Raw genomic sequence first — 21,174 nt, 5'->3', positions numbered from 1 at the left:
GGGGGTTACAGAGACAGGGAGGTGTGTAGGGGACGGAGGGGGTTACAGAGACAGGGAGGGGTGTAGGGGACGGAAGGGTTACAGAGACAGGGAGGGGTGTAGATGATGGAGGGGTTACAGAGACAGGGAGGGTGTAGGGGCCGGAGGGGTTACTGAGACAGGGAGGAGTGTAGGGGCTGGAGGGGTTACAGAGACAGGGAGGGGTGTATACCAACCTCACACTGATTCCATTCGCACCTCTCTGTCTGTGCTGTTCCCTCCGCCCACCCACACCACTTCAGAGCAGGTAGACTATAAGGTGCAAAGGTCACAACCAGGTCGACTGTGAGGTCACGAATGAAGTGACATTCAGTCAGCTAACGGCTGAAAGCCCATGAACGTACCTGAACAGCAGCTCACCCAAAGCCCCAAGTAGATCTACTGATTACGGGAGAGGAGAATCTCATTGAAACCTATTGAATATTGAAGGGCCTGGATGGAGTGGATGTGGAGAGGGTATTTCCTGTTTTGAGGGAGTCTAGGACCAGAGGACACAGCCTCAGAATAGAAAGATGTCCATTTAGAACAGAGATGAGGAGGAATTTCTTATGCCTGAGAGTGGTGAATCTGTGGAATTCATTGGCAGAGATGGCTATGGAGGGCAAGTCTTGGGTATATTTAAAGCAGAGGTTGATAGGTTCATGGTTAATCAGGGAGTTACGGGTTTTGGGGAGAATGAGGTTAAGAGGGATAATAAATCAGCCGTGATGGAATGGTGGAGCAGACTCGATGGGCCAAATGGCCCAATTTGCTCCTATGTCTGATGGTCACTACCTCACTATTCCATTTTTTTTGTTCTTTTTAATTTATTTTTGTTGTGATTTATAATAATTTTTATGTCATGCACTGTACAGCTGCCAGAAAACAAAATTCCAATGATAGTAATCCCGTCTCTGATGTCACCTCGTCCTGAGTTTCCCGGGATAGTCACTGGTACATGATGATTTGTCCCAGGATAGGCAGAGGTGAGGGTGGGTGTCACCATCTTGGTGTTGAGCCGCATCTTCAGCTCACATTTAGTGTCATAGAGTAATACAGCGCAGATACAGGCCCTTCGGCCCAACCAGTCTATCCCCTCTCACCCTAAGTCTATGCCTTCTAGTTTTAGACATGCCTGATCATCATCATGTGTCATGTTGTATGACATCATCATGTGCCATGTGGTATGACATCATCGTTATGTGCCGTGTCATATGGCAAGGGCGATCACAGTCTTATCCATGACCATGACTGTACTTGGCAAATTTTTCCACAGAAGTGGTTTGCCATTGTCTTCTTCTGGGCAGTGTCTTTACAAGACAGGTGACCCCAGCCATTATCAATACTCTTCAGAGATTGTGTGCCCAGTGTCAGTGATCGCATAGCCAGGAACTGTGATCTGCACCAGCTGCTCACACGACCATCCACCACCTCCTGTGGCATCATGTTCAGGGGCTAAGCAGGTGCTGCACTTTGCCCCAGGGTGACCTGTAGGCTAGCGGGGGGGAAGAAGAGCCTTACACCTCCTTTGGAAGAGACCTATCTCCAACCTGTCACTGTACCCTGGTACCCTGGAGTGAGGATGGTTATCTCCATGTTTTCTGTGCCACAGGCAACCTCAAACACTTCTGTAAGACCCCCCTCATTGTCCTACATTCCAAGGAATAAAGACCCAGCCCGCCCAATCTCTCCCTGTAACTCAGGCTCTCTAATCCTGGCAAAGTCCTCATAATCTTCTCTTCCCTCTCCCCTGACTAACCATATCTTTCCTCAACAGGGTGAGTAGAACGGTATCCTGCGGCCTCACCAACATCTCCTACAACTGCAGCATAACGTCCCAACTCCTGTAGTTGGTGCCCTGGCTGGTGAAGGTCAGGATGCCAAGCGTCATTTTCACTGCCTGTCTGCCTGTCTCACGGCTTTCTAAAGGTTAAAGATTAGCTCTGCTTGTCACTTGTACGTCAAAACCTACAGTGAAGTGCGTCGCTCATGTCAACGACCAATGCAGTCCGAGGTGGTGGGGGCAGCCCGCCAGTGTCAGCAGGCTTCTGGCTGCAGCACAGCATGATCACAGCTCACTAACGCCAATCGGTACACCTCTGGAACATGGGAGGGAACCAGAGCGCCCACACGATGACGGGGAGAATTGTTCAAACTCCTCACAGACAATGGTGGGAGTCGAACCCCGACCAGCGATCACTGGCACCCTAAACCATTATGCTAACCGCTAGTTACCATGTCACCTGATGCGCATGTGCGCCGAGGTCCCTCTGTTCCGTTACAGTGTCTGGCATCCCAACACTGCTAGAAACGTATTTACAAAAATACATTGCAGTAATTGTTGCCCTTGTTCCGCGCCACAGGGTTTGACGGTACAAGCAATGTCCTGGCTGGGAAGCTGTATGGTATTCCGTTGTTTGGATCTGTGGCACATTCTTACATCACTTCCTTCACATCAATGTCAGAGGTGAAAGTTCAGGTAAGTGCTTGACCCCCCTCCCCCCATGGCTTTTGTCCCAGGCTCTCTGACAGCCTGTCGTCTGAAGTAACGGCACAAGGCACGAAGAGGAAATGGGAAGGGCCTTTGGCATGTTCCGTCTGGGTTTAATTGATTTTATTTTGAGAAACAGCACATAGTAATAGGCCTTGTGGTCCAGTGAGCCTGAGCTGCCCAGTTACATCTATGCGACCAATTCGCCTCCCGACCCGTACGTCTTTAGAATGAGAGCACCCGGAGGAAATCTATGGGGTGACGGGGAGAGCAGGCAGAATTGAACCCCAGTAACTGCTGCTGTGAAGTGTTACCCTAACCACACCACCCCATGGTTCAGCAGCAGCTCGATAACTTTGCTCTACTGTGGCCCTTGTGAACATGGTAGGTAATGTGCTTCTACATACTGGTCTCCTGTTGAAGCTGCTTACGTGACGCCATGAGGCTGTGACCCTGCGGAGGAATGGAACTCAGGCCACGGGTGCTGCAGTAACATCTGGGCAGTGAGCTCCGTGTGTGTACGGGCTGGGCAGCCTGCTAACCTGGCGGCCACGACACGCAGCAGGTGAGCAGGAATGCTGGGCTGGGACTGGAGACCAGCAGGTTTCCTCCCACAAACAGACCCAGTCGAGACGGGTATAATGCTCTCCTGAGGGAATGGAGAACGCCTGTGCGTGTCTTTGTTTAACAAGGGGAGGTTGAGGCTCGGGCTGCCACTACACAGTCCTGGACGTGTCAGGGTCAGGGTCAGGGTCCAGTGGCACGGAGTGCAAGATGACTGGGGACCCTTGACAGCCGCAGCCTTCCTCCACCGTCGCTGTGTTGTGACGTGTCATCATCTTCTGTCAGGTCCACTGCTGAGGCCTTGGTCAGGTCACTTTCTGTCTGGACCTCGCCCTTATATTTATTATTTAAATGGGGGGAGAATTCAAAGTTCCGAGATGCAATGGGACTTGGGAGTCCTCGTACAGGATTCCCTTAAAGTTAACCTCCAGGTTGAGTCGGTGGTGAAGAAGGCGAATGCAATGTTGGCATTCATTTCTAGAGGAATAGAGTATAGGAGCAGGGATGTGATGTTGAGGCTCTATAAGGCACTGGTGAGACCTCACTTGGAGTACTGCGGGCAGTTTTGGTCTCCTTATTTAAGAAAGGATGTGCTGACGTTGGAGAGGGTACAGAGAAGATTCACTAGAATGATTCTGGGAATGAGAGGGTTAACAGATGAGGAATGTTTGTCCGCTCTTGGACTGTATTCCTTGGAGTTTAGAAGAATGAGGGGAGACTTCATAGAAACATTTCGAATGTTAAAAGGCATGGACAGATTGGATGTGGCAAAGTTGTTTCCCATGATGGGGGAGTCTAGTACGAGAGGGCATGACTTAAGGATTGAAGGGCGCCCTTTCAGAACAGAAATGCGGAGAAATTTTTTTAGCCAGAAGGTGGTGAATCTATGGAATTTGTTGCCACGGGCGGCAATGGAGGCCAAATCATTGGGTGTATTTAAGGCAGAGATTGATGGGTATCTGAGCAGCCAGGGCATCAAAGGTTATGGTGAGAAGGTGGGGGAGTGGGACTAAATGGGAGAATGGATCAGCTCATGATAAAATGGCGGAGCAGACTCGATGGGCTGAATGGCCGACTTCTGCTCCTTTGTCTTATGGTCTTATAGACCAGGTAAGTACAAGCAGATGCTGCCTGGCCTGCTGAGTTCCACCGGCACTTTGTGTGAGCAGCCCAGGTTCAGGTTCCCAGCCAGGTGTGAAGTTTGTTGTTTTGCAGCAGCAATACAGTGCAAGACAAAGAGAATTACTATCACTTCCAATAAAAAAAATACTTCTGAACAGGTAGATAACCAGTGCAGAAGGGGAATAGCGGGCTGCTGGGAAATCTGATGGCGGGGTGGGGGGCGGAGAGGCTGTTGAGTGTGGGTCTTCAGGTCACTGTACCTCCTCCTCGATGTTAGTAATGAGAAGAGGAGATGTCCTGGAGTGTGAAGCTCCTTCACAGTGGATGCTGCCTTCCTGAGGAATTTCACTCTGCCCACATTCCCACTAACTTCCCCCCATTTACCCGCTAAGGACCCCTTACGGCAGCCAGTGAACCGGCGGACGCTGCACTTTGTTGGAATGTGGGAGGGTACCTGGTAACGGGGGATAAGTGTGGGCTCCACGCAGTCAGCGCCGCAGTCTGGGATCGAACCTGTCGCTCTGGAGTTACGTAGTCGGCAACTCTGTCCGCTACGCCGCAGTGCCCGCTGAGCTCTGTGTACGTAGCACTCCCCTGGTGAGGGGCACGCCGGGAAGAAGCCATTCTCCCACAGAGCCCAGGAGGAGGATGTCCCGCCTCCTGTGATTTAGTGTCTCTCTGTCTCTCGCAGGGTCTGGGGTCTGCGTGCGGGTCTACGCCAGCGCTGGACTTCGCGTCTCTCTGCAGAGACTGGCTCTCCCGGGTCTGCGAGGTCCTCGAGGTTCCCAAGCGCCAGGTCAACCTGTCCGAGCTGGCGGCCTTCGCCTCCTTCGCCTCCTCGTCGCCCAGGAACTTTGCTGCCGTGGTGGACACCTACAACGTGACAAGGTAGGCGGCCGGAGACACTCTGAGTCGGCATGATCCCGTCACGGTGCGGGAAGGGACGGCCACTGAGATCCTCCTGGAGGGGTCGTCACTTCGTCCTGGGGGGGAGAGGCTTGTGAGCGCCTGAGATCCCGGGAGCGATGCCAGCCGGAGCTCGGCTCCTGGTAGGGTCACCCCTGGGGGTGAGGATCCAGACAGAGAGCCCAATGGTGCAGCTGGCAGGAGATGACGGCACATCAGTGAACGCAGAGAAGGGCGGCCTGTCATCTAGCGTTCCGTACTTCTGCACCCTGACCCCGATCTCCGTCCAGGACCGCGTGCATCAGCCTCCCCACATTAAACAAAGTCACGCACAGACGCCCCGTGGGAAGACGGCACGCTGGCCTCCAGTGATCGCAGAGCGAGAAGCTGAGACTGGGGGCTGTGCAGCAAGGGCAGAGGTTGCGGACTGCGGACACGCGGACTGTGGGAGGAGACCAGAGCGCTCGGAGGAAACGCACGCGGTCACAGTGAGAAAGTATAAACTCCTCGCAGGCAGCAGCAGGAATTGAACCTGGGTCGCCAATGTGGTGATAGCGTCACGCTGACTGTAAGTTACCTAATCCGATGTTTGCAATGGAGGCAGATACACCTACAGCGACACGTCAGCAAAGCAGAACAGCTAGTCCTGATACTTTTGGAACGCGGGGGGTGGGGGGTGATTTGTGGCTTGCGTGTTCCCGTTAACTTTGGAGTTGGAATTAGTTTACTTGCTGTGGAGGCCAAGTCATTGGGTTTATTTAAAGCAGGATAGGAGCCGTCCTTCAGACTGGTGATACGTGCTTTTGGGCTTTTGCATCTTCTTCCCGGCGGCAGAGAGGAGAAGGGAGAACATCCAGGCAATGTCCTTGTGAATCTTCACAATCAGGTTTATTAATCTGCGACGCCATGGTAACAGTGGTCAGTTACAGCCCAGTGTGTCGGAGTTCAGAGATCAGTAAAATTCACAGAAACTCCACGCCACTAAAACTGTCAAGCGTCCCGTGTGTGAAAAAGAAGGAACAAATGGTGCAAACAAGCCAACAACGATGCAGACAGCATGAGCCGCAGAGTTCCCAGAGCGAGCCCGCATTCGCGGCCTCGTCCGCACGCTGTGTCACACGTACGCGGAAGCATACAGTGAGGCGCCTCGTCTGCGCTAACCGACACGACCTGGAGGATGTGCTGGGGGCAGCCTGCTAGTGTCACCACACCTGCTGATGCCAACGTAGCATGCCCACACGGTTCAGCAGAACAACGGCAATAACAAGCCGCTCCCCCGCCCCACTCTCGCAGACAGACAGGCCGCCACCAGACATGCCCCTCTGATCTCGGGGGTCGTTCTGTCCTGGATTCGTAGACATCGGCTCTCGACCTCCAGACTCACCAACCTCAGACTTCAACCTTCTGTTTCGACCTTTGGTATTAGACCATGAGAGATAGGAGCAGAATTAGGCCATTTGGCCCATCGAATCTGTTCTGCCATTCAATCATGGCTCAACACCATTCCGCTGCCCTCTCTCTTTAACCTTTGACACCCGTGAACCTGGGCTTTAAACACACCTAATGACTTGGCATCCACAGCTGTCTGGGGCAATGAATTCCACAGCTTCACCACCCTCCGGCTAAAGAAATGCCTCCTCTCTGTTCTAAAGGGATGTTCTTGTATTCTGAGGCTGTGCCCTCCAGCCCTAGAGTCCCCGCACTATAGGAAACATCCTCTTCACGTCCACTCTGTCTCGGCCTTTCAATATTCAATAGGTTAAAATGAGATTCCCCTTCATTCTTTTAAACTCTGTCAAGTACAGGCCCAGAGCCATCAAATGCACCTCACACGTTAACCCTTTCATTCCCAGGGCTCCCCGATCATGGACTTTGAACTCTGGGCCTAGAGCCATTGCTTTCTGCTGTCCTGTAACAGGATGACCAGACCTACACACAGTGAACCTGATTCTGCCGGTCGCGGGTGCAGGGGTGGTGGGGACTCGCTGAGATCTGTGTTGTTGTCCACAGGAGTGGCGTGCCCAATTTCTGTGCTGTGGCTCTGGCCCTCCAGCAGCTTGGCTACCGCGCCCTGGGGCTCCGGCTGGACAGTGGGGACCTGCTCCAGCAGTCGCTGGTGGTCCGACGCATGCTGCAGGCCTGCGCAGACAGGTAAGGGCAGACCCCGGCCGCCCCCGCCAGGTCCCTGTCTCCGGCTCCGGTCTCACCCGTCCCTGTCCTCACCCCCCTCTCCAGGTTTGGAGTGCCCTGGTTGTCAGAGATGCAGATCATCGTGACCAATAGCATCAGTGAGAAGGATCTGATGGATCTCCAGCAGCAGGTGAGGTGCAGGGATCCACCACGATGCAGGGGGAGAGAGGGGGGTGAAGACTGACCGGGGGATAAAAGAAAAGAGAGGTGTGTGTGTGGAGAAAGGATAGGAGTAAGGCTGAGAGGAGGGAGAGGGTGGGGAAAGAGGCAGAAAGGGGGGTTTGGAGAGGAAGAATGGGGGGGGGGGAGAGCCAGTGGAGAGAGAAACCAAGGGGGAAACATTTCTCCAAAGCAAACAAATATATCCCTCAATTTAACTGCTGGTTTCTGTCTTCATCCCCTCACTCCCTTCCCCTTCTCTTTACCTCACTCCCCCTTCGCATTACACTCCTTCCCTCTCACTCCCTCCCTCTCCCACAATCCCTCTCTCCTTCCCCGTCAATCCCCCCCTCCTCCATTTCTCTCACTCCCCTCTCCGCCTTTCCCTCACTCCGTTCCCCGTCCACCCTCAATCTCTCTCCCCCCCCCCCCGTCCCTCCTGCTGCGCACAGCCGAATGCGGTGGACTCTGTGGGAGTGGGCACTCACCTGGTCACCTGCCCCGTTCAGCCCTCGCTGGGCTGTGTGTACAAGGTAAGTCAAAAAAAAACAACAAAGATTTCGTCCTCCTCAACACCGCCAATAGGCATTTCAGCCAATCAGGCCCTTCCATACTGTTGGGTCAGAGACATGCCAGGGCACAGCAAGATTCCACAAGCATCAGAGTGATAAAAACTGGGTTAAGAGAATCACGGTGAAACTAACAGGCCCTTCGGCCCACATTCTCCCTACCCACCCATCTGCACCTTTCTTACCCATGTACCGGCTCAAATGCCCCTCCAAACTCATAGCACAGAACATCACAACACAGCACAGGCCCTTCGGCCCACAATGTTGTGCCTACCCTTTAACCCACTCCAAGACCAATCTAACATAGGTTCCCTCCTACATGGCCCCCCATTTTTCTACCATCATGTGACTATAAGACCATAAGATATAGGAGCAGAATAAGGCCATTTGGCCCATCGTGTCTACTCTGCTATTTCATAATGTTTGCTCCAATTTTCCTCTCAACCCCAATCTCCTGCCTTCTCCCGGTATTCCTTCATGCCCTGACCAATCAAGAATCTGTCAGCCTCTGCCTTAAATATACATAAAGACTTGGCCTCCACAGCTGCCTGTGGCAAAGAATTCCATAGATTCACCATGATCTGGCTAAAGAAATTCCTCCTCATCTCTGTTCTAAAAGGACGTTCCTCTATTCTGAGGCTCTGTCCTCTGGTCTTAGACTCCACCACCATAGGAAACATCCTCTCCTCATCCACTCTATCAAGGCCTTTCACCATTCAATAGGTTTCAATGAGGTCACCCCTCATTCTTCTGAATTCTAGTGAATACAGGCCCAGAGCCATCACTCTTCATATGACAAACCATTCAATACTGGAATCATTTTTGTGAACCTCCTTTGAACCCTCTCCAGTGTCAGCACATCCTTTCTAAGATAAGGGGCCCAAAAATGGTTACAATACTCTAAGTAAGGCCTCACCAGCGCTTTATAAAGTTTCAATATTACGTCCTTGCTTTTATACTCTACTCCTCTTGAAGTGAATACTAACATTGTATTTACTTTCCTCACCACAGACTCAACCTACAAATTTACTTTTAGGGAATCCTGCACAAGGACCCCCAAGTCCCTTTGCACCTCACTTTTTTGTATTTTCTCTCTATTTAGAAAATAGTCAACCCTTTCATTTCTTCTACCAAAGTGCATGGCCACACACTTACTGACACTGTATTACATCTGCCATTTCTTTGCCCATTCTCCTAACCTGTCTAAATCCTTCTGTAGTCTCCGTACTTACTCAAAGCCAGGGGTCCCCCAACCTTTTTGCACCGCGGACCGGTTTAATATTGACAATATTCTTGCGGACTGGCCGACCGGGGGGTGGGGGTGGGGGGTTTGTTCAAGTAGGGTTGAACTCACCTGAACATGTCTTTTACAGTTAAAGTTGCCAACTTTCTCACTCCCAAGTAAGGGACAAAAGCAGCAGTCAAATCCCGGGACACTTTACCCCAGGAAAGACTACCATGAAGCCTTGCGCGGGCACCTGTGTGCGCATGTGATGTGCGCATGCGTGTACGTGCCGATTTTTTTTCTCTACAAATCGGTTTTGGCTTAATCTTCCCGATTCTGTTAAGTGAAACTACACTGTACATACATTATTTCTACTTTATATAGGCCGTGTATTTATCATATCATTCCTGCTTTTACTATATGTTAGTGTTATTTTAGGTTTTATGTGTTATTTGGTATGATTAGGTAGGTTATTTCAAGTTCAACAGTGCGTGACAGGGAATGAGGAAAGGTGCAGCTGACTCCTATCGTTTCATATCGCCAAATCATATCATTTCCTCGCGGCCCCGTAGCACATGCTTTGCAGCCCAGTACCGGTCCGCAACCCGGTGGTTGGGGACCACTGCTCAAAGCTACCTACCCCTCCACCTATCTTTATACCTTATGCAAACTTTGCAACAAAGCCATCAATTCCATCATACAAATCATTAACATATAACATAAAAAGAATCGGCCCCAACACAGACCCCTGTGGAACATCACTAGTCACTGGCAGCAAACCAGAAAAGGCTCCCTTTATTCCCACTCTTTGCCTCATGTCAATCAGCCACTGCTTTATCCATGCTAGGATCTTTCCTGTAATACCACGGGCCCATAGCTTGTTAAGCAGCCTCATGTGTGGCACCTTGTCAAAGGCCTTCTGAAAATCCAAATACACAGCATCATCTAAATCTCCTTTGTCTATCCTGCTTGTTATTTCTTCAAAGAATTCCAACAGATTTATCAGGCAAGATTTTCCCTTGAGGAAACCATGTATATATCAAAAAGTGTGAAATAAGAGTGTCTTAAATGTCCCTAATGTATCTGCCTCTACCACCACACCTGACAGGGCGTTCCACGCACAACTACACTCTGTGTTTAAAAAAAAAACCCTGTCTCTGACTTCCCCACTACAGTTTCCTCCAATCACCTTAAAATTAATCTCCCCTGTGTTTGTTGTTTCCATCATGGGAAAAAATCTGTGGTTAAGAAGGGGTACAGTGTATTGGCCTTCATCAACCGTGTGATTGAGTTTAGGAGCTGAGAGGTAATGTTGCAGCTCTATAGGACCCTGGTCAGACCCCACTTGGAGTACTGTGCTCAGTTCTAGTCGCCTCACTACAGGAAGGATGTGGAAACCATAGAAAGGGTGCAAAGGAGATTTACAAGGATGTTGTCTGGATTGGGGAGCATGCCTTATGAGAATTGATTGAGTGAACTCGGCCTTTTCTCCTTGGAGTGACTGAGGATGAGAGGTGACCTGATAGAGGTGTATAAGATGATGAGAGGTATTGATCGTGTGGATAGTCAGAGGCTTTTTCCCAGGGCTGAAATGGCTAACACGAGAGGACACAGGTTTAAGGTGCTGGGGAGTAGGTACAGAGGAGATGTCAGGGGTAAGTTTTTTACGCAGAGAGTGGTGAGTGTGTGGAATGGGCTGCTGACAACGGTGGTGGAGGCGGGTACGATAGGGTCTTTTAAGAGACTTTTGGATAGGTACATGGAGCTTAGAAAAATAGAGGTCTATGGGTAAACCTAGTAATTTCTAAGGTAGGGACATGTTCAGCACAACTTTGTGGGCTGAAGGGCTTGTATTATGCTGTAGGTTTTCTATGTTTCTATGCCTCTGGCTCTCCACTAGATCTATGCCTCTTATCATCTTGTACGCCTCTGTCAAGTCACCTCTAGTCCTCCTTTGCTCCAGAGAGAAAACTCTTAGCTCACTCAAACTATCTTCATAAGACATGCTCTGTAATTCAAGCAGCATCCTGGTCAATCCCCTCCACACATCTCTGAGGCCTTTACTCATTGCTAAATTGGTTTATTATTGTCACGTGTACTGAGGACTCTTACTTCCTCAGGAGGCTAAAGAAGTTCAGAAGACCCCTTAGACCAGGGGCTCCCAACCTCTTTTATGCCATGGACCCCTACCATTAACAGAGGGCTCTGTGGACTCCAGATTGGGAACCCCTGTCTTAGACTGTCACGTACCTCGTGACGGGTTAAAGATCCAGCAGAAACGGAAAACACTTTGGAGTCCGGTATTGTTATTAACTAATGGTATTTATTAGTAACTATGCAATACAGTCATATAAATGCAGGTATATCAAACAGATTAGCAGTGATTATATATATCAGTAAATGTGGAAATATATGAAAGCCAAGCTTCTTCACATCTAGAGGTAAATAGGTAGTCTTACAATGATGAGTAAAGTTCAGTTCAGTTTGTGGTATTGAGTTGAGTAGTGATGGAGAGAGAGAGAGGGAGAGATTTGAGTCTTCAGGTGAGCTGACACCATCGATCTTCCCTTTGTCCTCCAAAATCCTTTGAGAGTCACTGACTGTGACCACAACAAAAGGGGACCGTTCTTCTGTGGTGGAGCTATCAACCCAGGCGAGGGTTGGACACACAAATAACTTCCCGCCGGTCACACCTTCTCCACACTGCGAGAGCCACTGACCGATCCGCCTGATCGATCCTCCAAAACCCACTTTTTCTGTGGGCCCAACAAAGCTCATTCAGTGTCCAAAATCATGTGTCTGAGATCTATCATCTGACCTTCTATTTATCTCCCCGTGCTGAATACCAACTGTCTCTCAAACAGCTCCTCCCTTTTCTGTCTGTAAGAATTTCCAAACAGGCAGCATCCTTGTAAACATACTGTGAGCAGTCTTCGCCTCTCCCTCTCTTAGAAACAAGAGGTCGGTGTTAAAAACCTCTCTCTCTTTTCATAAGCACAGTTCATAGGGGTAATTCAGGACCCCGTCACATAGACCCTCACCAATTTTTATCAATTCATCATAAAAATAACCTTTTCAGATGCATCATGACTCAGTACAGAAACTGCAGAGAGTTATGGACAGAGCTCAGCACGTCGCAGGAACCAGCCTCCCCTCCCTGGACTCTGTCTACACTTCTCACTGCCTCAGTAAAGCAGCCAACATAATCAAACACCCCACCCAGCCGAGACATTCTCTCTTCTCCCCTCTCCCACAGATACAAAAGCCTGAAAGCACGTATCGCCAGGGTCAAGGACAGCTTCTGTCATGCTGTTATGAGACTGTTGAATGGTCTCCAACTACGATGACCTCAAACTACCGTGTTATGACCTTACATCTTATGTGCCTGCACTTCACTTCTGTAACTGTAACACCACGTACTGCATTCTGTTACCGTTTTCCCATGCGCTTTTTAATGAAATGATCTACCTATATTTAAAAAAAATTGGACAGGTACATGGATATGAAAGATGTAGAGAAATATGGGCCAAATTGGTAAGTAAGACCAGTTTGGATGGTCAGCATGGGGACGGTGGGGCTGAATGGCCTATTTCTGATTTGTATTACTCTATGAAACTGACACATGGCTGGCACCCTCCCCCTGAACCCTTGCTGCATCCTTCCTAACTTTGCCAAAGTTTGGATTGTTGACATCAGGTGGCCAGCCACGTTACTCTGAGCTCTGGGGAAATAACCTTCTCTGCTCTGGAACCTGCCTGATGGTTGGGACATTGTGGTTGAGAGCTCCCTCCCTCCCGGATCTCCTGGGACAGGCTGAGACAAGCTGAAACTTCTTTTGATGCACAGTGGATGTGTCACAGCCTGTAATGGAAACACCGGTGCCCAGGAATGGAAAAGAATGACAGAAAGTGGTGGATAAACGCAGTCCACCACAGGCAAAACCCTCCCCACTACTGGGCTCATTTAAATGGAGCATTGTCACGAGAAAGCAACATAGGTAATCAAAGACACCTCCATCACAATGTGCATTGCTAATGTTGGAGCCCAAGTGCGGAGGAAAGGCAGACTCCGATATGGAGATGGTGACCAGAATTTATTCATAAGAATTCCAACAGAACATCGGTGGCTTGGCCAAGCGACACCGCGAGACGTAGCATTCTCAAAACTAGTGCTCCGTGATTAGCGATAATCAGGCGTCCACTTAAATAATAAAAGTAACACGGAATCCTGAGCCTATCAAAATAAACTTAACGAGCTGAAACAGAAAGCAGTAGCAGACCGCATTACGAAGAGCGAGTTGCTCAAGAAAAACACAGGGAACTCTATAAACGATTAGCAACGCTCATTGAACAACAAATAACCAATTCAGGTGGTCAGAACCCAGTGCTTTCCAGCGCCCCACACAGGTCTGAAGAGCTCATTACACCGCCACTATCCAGGCCCTGTTCTCTTCTCGTTACTACCATCAGAAAGGAGGTACAGGAGTCTTAGCAAGTTCAGGAACTGTTATTACCCTTCAACACCAGATGTAGATAACTTCACTCACCACAACTCAGAACTGTTTATGTACAGTTGTTTCCATAAATTCTATAGTATTTCTTTTTTCCCCTGTAAATGCCTGCAAGAAAATGAATATGAAGAGAGTATATGGTAAGATAATATAGATTTATTTTTTATAGGCATCCGTTAGTCTCATGAGACCATGGATTTGCGCCTTGGAAGGTCTCCAGGGCGCAGGCCTGGGCAAGGTTGTGTGAAAGACCAGCAGTTGCCCATGCTGCAACTCTCCCCTCTCCACGACACCGATGTTGTCCAAGGGAGGGGCATTAGAACCCATACAGCTTGGCACCAGTGTCGTCGCAGAGCAATGTGTGATTAAGTGCCTTGGTCAAGGACACAACATGTTGCCTCGGCTGGGGCTCGAACTCACGACCTTCAGATCACTAGACGAACACCTTAACCACTTGGCCACATGCCAAGATTTATTTATAACTTTGAATTTTGAATTGTGCTCTGGGAAAGGGAGCCCCCTCATTTATTGGGACGGATTGTGGACCAGCTCCCCCCCCCCCCCGTCCGGGACAGGACAGGAGAGGTGGTTGTGGACACAGTGGTCAGATGGCCACTCAGCTGCCCGCTCTTTGGCCAGTCCCCACTTTGGGATTGATGGGTCACTTCCCAGTGATCTACAGCCGTGCTCCCCGGGATTGGGGGAGTTCCTGCCTTCCAGTGGCTGACCTGCTCCTTCCTCTGCAGCTGACGCAGGTGAACAGCAAACCCCGCATGAAGCTTACTGAGGATGAGGACAAGATGACCCTCCCGGGGAAGAAAACTGCCTACAGATTTTTCAGGGCTGACGGTGAGTGCTCGGGGCCGGATCAGAATCAGGTTTATTATCACTGACATAAGTTGTGAAACTTGTTGTTTTGCGACAGCAGTACAGTGCAGTACAAAAATGTACTCTAAATGACAATGAGAAATATATATAGTGCAGAGAGAGAGCAAAAATATTGAGGCAGTGTTCCTGGGTTCATGCACCATTCGGTGATAGCATCCGCCAGTGCCTGTCTCATCCTCCCCCTCGTCACTCCCCTTTGCACTCTTGGACCCAAAGCAAGGTCCTTCCTCCACAGACGCTGCCTGACGTGCTTTCCCCTTGGGGAGTCAACACTTCCCCAGAGCCCCTGGTAGTGGCCTCAAGGTCTCCCTTGGGTAGAGCCATTGCCTCACAATTCCAGAGAACCAGGTTGGATCCCAGCCTACACTCTCTAGTCTGTGATTCCTCAGCCCTGGGGAAAAGGCTGCTGAAATAGCTTATCTCTTTACTTCACCCATCATCTTGTGATTCATCCTCCCCTCCCTCCATCTCCTCCCCCTAACTCCTCACCTTTTTTTCTCCAGTTCTGATGAAGGGTCTCAGCCCTAAACGTCGACTGTATTCTTCTCCATAGATGCGGCCTGGCCTGCCGAATTCCTCCAGCACTTTGTGTGTGTTGCTTGGATTTCCAGCATCCGCAGATTTTCTCTTGTTTTTTGAGTTGGGACTACAACCAAGGGTTCAGGATGAGAAGTTTAAGCAGAACATGAGGGGAAACCTCTTCACTCAGAGGGTCGTGAGAGTGTGGAACGAACGAGCTGCCAACGCAAGCGGTGCATGTGAGCTCGATTTCAACAATTAAGAGAAGTTTGGATAGGTGCATGGATGGCAGGGGTATGGAGAGTTATGGTCCCAGTGCAGGTCGATGGGAGTAGGCAGATTTAATGGTTAGGCATGGACTAGATGGGCCAAAGAGCCTATTTCTGTGCTGCACTTTTCTATGACACTATTCCAACGACGACAATTAATCTATGAAATTGCCAGATTCAAGTGGCATGACCCATGTTACAGAAAAACTAAGAAGTTTCTAGAAAAATACAAAACCAGCTATGCTACAATTATTGGAAAATTCAGTGAACAATTACACATAGGGGTGATTATATAAAAATATAACCAAGCACTGGGTGTCCCTTGGTTAAAAAGGCTTGCCTTTATCAGTCGAGACATTGAGTTCAAAACTCAGGAAGTTACTTTGCAACTTTATAAAACTCTAGTTAGGCTGCATCTGCAGTGTTGCAGACAGTTCTGGTCATCTCATTGTAGGAAGGATGTCGAGGCTTTGGAGAGGATCCAGAAGAGGTTTATCAGGATGCTGTCCGGATTAGAGGGCATGTGCTGTAACAAGAGGTTGGCTTGTTTTCTGTGGAGCGGCGAAGGCTGAGGGGGGATCGGATAGAGGTTTATAAGATTATCGGAGACATAGATAGAGTAGACAGACAGTATCTGTTTCCCAGGGTTGAAATATCTAATACCAGAGGGCACGCATTGAAGGCGAGAGGGGGTAATTTCAAAGGAGATGTGAGAGGCAAGTTCTGTTTACACAGAGAGTGGTGGAATGAGCTGCCAGGGGTGGTGGCAGAGACAGATACTTGAGGGACTTTTAAGAGACGTTTAGAAAGGCACATGAATGTGAGGGAGATGGAGGATGTGGACATTGTGTAGGCAGAAGGGGTTAGTTTGATTGGCCAGTTGGTTCAGCACAACATCGTGCACTGAAGGGCCCATTCCTGTCCTGTACTGGTCTATGTTCGTAAGAAAGTTAAACTGCAATAACAAATAACAATCGTACACCCTAATCGAATAAAAGTTAATGAGAGTTCTCCCTCTCACTAACTCGCCCTCAGGAAGCCCCTTTCTCGACCTGTTGATGCTGGCCAGTGAGCCGGTGCCCGAGGCTGGTGAGGAGGTTTGGTGTCACGTCCTGCGTCCCGGAGGAGGGGCTGTCCCAGTGACAGCAACCAGAGTGGAGCTCCTTCACCACGTTTACTACGAGCGCGGGCAGGTGAGTGACGGCACCCCAGCATTGTGGCAGGCGAGCGGTTTGTACAGCTACCGAGAAAGCAAGAAGCTTCTAGAAAGATACAGAATCGGCTACACGACCATTACTGGAAAATTCACCGAACAATTACACATTACAAATTATAAGCAAGCATAGGAAAGTTGAACTACAGGGAAAGTAACAATTCTAAAGCCTAATATCTTTTCCACCTTCTCACTTCATCCCCCTCCTCCACTCAGCCGCCTTTCTCTCCACCCCCCACCCCAAACCTTCTTATTGTGGCTTCTTCCTCTCCCTTTCCAGACCGGATAAAGGGTCTGGGCCCAGATCGTCGACTGCTACTCCACTCCGTAGATGCTGCCTGACCTGCTGAGTTCCGGCATTTTGTGTGTGTTCTCTGGATTTCCAAAAACTCTTGTGCTTATTCTAATCGGACATCTGTTCCCCTTGACTCTAAATCTATGCCCTCTAGTTTTATCAATCCCTGATTTGGGGGAAAGATTCCTGCAGCTACCCTATCTTTACCCCTCATAATCTCAACCTTGATCCCTCAATCTAGCCTTCAGAAAGCAGCCAGCTTAAACGAAGACCCTCTCCTCAGATGGAAGATAGAAAAAGCTGAAAATAGGCACAACCAGACGCAAGGACAGCTTCTACCCCGTTCCTACCAGTCTCTTGAATGGATCTCTCTTTCAGTTACGATGAACCATTGATCTCCCAATCTGCCTCAGTGTGACCATAAAACCATGGACAAGGGAGCAGAATTAGGCCATTCAGCCCATCGAGTCTGCTCTGCTCTTCTGTCATGGCTGATCCCAGATCCCATTCAACTCCATACACCTGCCCTCTCACCATATCCCTTGATGTCCCAACCGATCAGGAATCTACCAACTTGGGCTTTAAATATACCGACGGACTTGGCCTCCACCGCAGTCTGTGGCAGAGCATTCCACAGATTCACCCGTCTTTTGCTAAAATATTCCTCCTTACTTCTGTTCTAAAAGGTCACCCCCTAGTTCTGCACAGCCCTACCAGAGGAAACATCCTCTCCACATCCACCTTATCTGGTCCTTTCAACATTTGGTAGGTTTCAATGAGCTCTCCCTGCATTCTTCTAAATTCCAGTGAGTACAGGCCCAAAGCTGCCAAATGCTCCCCGTGTTAACCCCTTCATTCCAGAATCATCTTCATGAACTTCCTCTGGACTCTCTCCAGTGACAACACATCCCTTCTGAGATATGCGGCTCAAAACTGTTGACAATACTCCAAGTGTGGCCTGACTAGTGTTTTATAAAGGCTCAGCATTATCTCCTTGCTTTTATATTCTATTCCCCTTGAAATAAATGCCAACTTTACATTTGCCTTCTTTACCACAGACTCGACCCGTGAATTAACCTTCTGGGAGTCCTGCACGAGGACTCCTTAGACCCTCTGCATTTCTGATGTTTGAACCTTCTCCCCATTTAGATAATAGTCTGCACCATTGTTCCTTTGACCAAAATGCATTATCATACATTTCAAACACTGTATTCCATCTGCCACTTTTTAGCCCATTCTTCCATTTTGTCTAAGTCCTGCTGCCATCGCATTGCTTCCTCAGCACTACCTACCCCTCCACCGATCTTCGTATCTGTTACGTACACGCAACACTGTAAAAGTATCAGCAGCAATGGAACACACCTGGAGTCTGTTTTTGATGTTAAAATCCACTACCTTTATTATAACTACTAAATATAGTAACTTAACCAGGTGATGAAAAGTTAGCAGTGTTATGCATATATAGGTGTAGAGATAAAGTTCCCAAACTTATTCAAGCTCAAGATGGCAAGAGTTACAGTCCTACGATGGTATATAAGAAAGTTCAGTTCAATCCTCGGGTTAATTAATGTGAGATATTTGGAATCCAAAGGCGAATGTTGTGAGAAGGCAATTAAGTCGAGATTCCACAGATTCCACGAAAGCAATACAAAATAACAAAAGCAGTAGGTTTTATCTCTGAAGTTGTTCCACTCCACACACAAACTATCACCAACAGTAGCTTATCACCAAGGGGACCATCTTCAAGGGAACCACCATCCAGGCAAGGGTAGACACACCGGTAGATTCCACACGGTTACCCCAAACACACAACGTGATAACCACTTATCCAGTTCCACGACATACGAAATAACTCCAACAGTGATTTGCCACAGGGGTGCCTTTCTCAGTGAACTACCACACCCAGACAAAGGGTAACACACAGGTGGTATTCACAAAGGTTTTCCCCTCACCAGAGAACCCACTCCTGTGGGTTAACTACATGACAATCACACTTTCGTATCCGAATGGAATCAAACTCACCCTTACGGGCTACTTGGAGAGAGTCCAAACAGTGATCTCTTTATCACTAGGTTTCTTCTGTTTCAAACCTTTCTCTCCCCTCCTCTTTCTCTGCAAACTTCTTCTAGTTGCAGTATTTTGTGAGAGTCGTTTATCAATACTCTGGATCGATCTCAACTCGCCCCTTTTGGGCTACTGAAAGTTTAAACCAGCGACCCCACTCACTGGTGTCTTTCCTTGATCGAAACCATCTCAACTCTGAACTGTGTCTCTGTATGTGTGTCTGTAAGAGGATCATCTGACCTTGCTTATTCAAAACAAACTGCGAAAAACCATAAATATTCATTGTCCATCAAACAACTCCACCTCTCTCACCATAGTAACCAAGCAATTTTGCAGTCAGCAGAAATCCAACAGTGTCCCAAAAGTCAGTCTCATTCTCTCTGTTTTAAAGTGACAGTCCAGAGAAAAAATGAACCCTAGGGGTATATAACAGCATCATCTGCAAACTTTGCCACAAAGCTATCAATTCCATTATCCAAATCATTGACTAACATTGTGAAAAGCAGTGGTCCCAATACTGACCCCTGAAGAACACCACTAGTCATTGGTGCCTGTCAGCTATTCCGCTATCCATGCCAGTAACTTTCCTGTAACACCACAGGATTTTATCTTGTTAAGCAGCCTCATGTGTGGCACCGTAATCAAACGCCTTCTGAAAATCCAAGTAAATAACATCCACCGCCTCTCCTTTGTCCACTTCCTCAAAGAACTCTAACAGATTTGTCAGGCAAGATTTCCCTTTACAGAAACCATGCTGACTTTGACTTATTTTATCATTAGTCCCCAAGTACCTCGAAACCTCATCCTTAATAATCGACCCCAACACTTTCCCATCCATTGAGGTTAGGCTAACTGGCCTATAATTTCCTTTCTTTTGTCTTCTTCCCTTCTTAAAGAGTGGAGTGACATTTGCAATCTTCCAGTCCTCAGGGACCATGCCAGAATCAAGTGATTCTTGAAAGATCTTGACCAATGCGTCTGTTATCTCTTCAGCAACCTCTCTCAGGACTCTGGGATGTAGTCCATCTGATCCAGGTGACTTATCCACCTTAAGAACTTTGAGTTTGCCCAGCACTTTCTCCTTTGTAATAGCAATGGCACTCACTCCTGCTCCCTGACACTCACAGACCTCCAGCACACTGCTAGTGTCTTCCACGGTGAAGACTGAGGCAAAGTAGGCATGAGCACAAGCTGCTCTAAAAAGCCTTCTCGTGGGCATTCAACAAATTCCCTCTCTTGCGATTGAACACCAAACTGTTTTTTTCCCAGTCCCCTTGCATATTGAAGTCCCCCATTTCAATTGTGTCATTACTCTTATTACATGCTCTTTCCAGCTCCCTTTGCAGTCTCAACCCCACATCTTGGCCACTATTTGGAGGCCTATATATGATTCCCATAATGGTTTTTTACCCTTGCAGTTTCTTAGCTTTACCCACAAAGCTTTAACATTCTCTGACCCTGTCACTTTGTTCTAAGGATGTAATTCCATCTCTTACCGACAGAGCCACATCACCGCCTATGTCTTCCTGCCTGTCTTTTTGATACAAAGTCTATCCTATGATGTTAAGCTCCCAACTATGGCCTTCTTTCAGCCACGACTCAGTGATACCCACAACATCATACCGACCGATCTCTAACTGCGCCACGAGTTCGTCCACCTTATTCCAAATGCTGTGCACATTTAAATACAGCACCTTCAGTCCTGCATTCTTCACCCTTTTGAATTTTGCTTCTGTGGTACAATTAGTCTTTGCTCTGTCTGCATTTGTACTCAATCATTGGCTTGTCGTTCCTTACATTCATGATCTGTCTGAGTGGAATGTGAACATCAGCCCGTCACTAGACATTCTCTCTTCTCCCCTCCTCCCTTGGGCAGGAGATACAAAAGCTGAAAGCTCATACCACCAGGATCAAGCACAGCTTCTATCATGCTGTTATACGAATATTGAAAAAGCTTTTCACTGTGCCTCAGTACACCTGATAGTATAGCTAATAATCACAATGATATCGCCACCTAATCCCCCCTGCTCCAGGGGAAACAGACCAGCTTTTCACCCTCTCTACCCTGCGACATTCTTCAGTTTGCTGGTCGTACCTAGTCCTCCATGTTCGGGGGAGAACAACCTGCCCAACCTCCTTCAACAGTGAAAACCTTCACACTGCTGTTGAGGA

At 48.6% G+C, this 21,174-nt stretch overlaps 1 protein-coding gene across 3 annotated transcripts in view; it reads left to right on the top strand.

Moving 5' to 3' along the window:
* naprt (nicotinate phosphoribosyltransferase) overlaps nucleotides 1-21,174 on the top strand; it is a 47,563-nt gene that overhangs the window by 17,031 nt on the left and 9,358 nt on the right. The window contains exons 5-11 of one of the 3 annotated variants that reach the window (XM_072254214.1): nucleotides 2,382-2,497; nucleotides 4,887-5,083; nucleotides 7,112-7,252; nucleotides 7,337-7,421; nucleotides 7,903-7,983; nucleotides 14,501-14,603; nucleotides 16,466-16,623. In XM_072254214.1, coding sequence (XP_072110315.1) covers nucleotides 2,382-2,497; nucleotides 4,887-5,083; nucleotides 7,112-7,252; nucleotides 7,337-7,421; nucleotides 7,903-7,983; nucleotides 14,501-14,603; nucleotides 16,466-16,623 — 881 coding nt within the window. Of the gene's footprint in view, nucleotides 1-2,381; nucleotides 2,498-4,886; nucleotides 5,084-7,111; nucleotides 7,253-7,336; nucleotides 7,422-7,902; nucleotides 7,984-14,500; nucleotides 14,604-15,195; nucleotides 15,396-16,465; nucleotides 16,624-21,174 lie in introns of those variants that run through there. The other 2 variants (XM_072254217.1, XM_072254216.1) reach the window with 2 other exon arrangements.

The sequence above is a fragment of the Mobula birostris genome, chromosome 3 (genome assembly GCF_030028105.1).
Source record: "Mobula birostris isolate sMobBir1 chromosome 3, sMobBir1.hap1, whole genome shotgun sequence".
In the NCBI taxonomy this organism is placed as follows: Eukaryota; Metazoa; Chordata; class Chondrichthyes; order Myliobatiformes; family Myliobatidae; genus Mobula; species Mobula birostris.
Note: the sequence above shows the minus strand (reverse complement) of the source record. Positions and strands in the feature narration are given on the sequence as shown.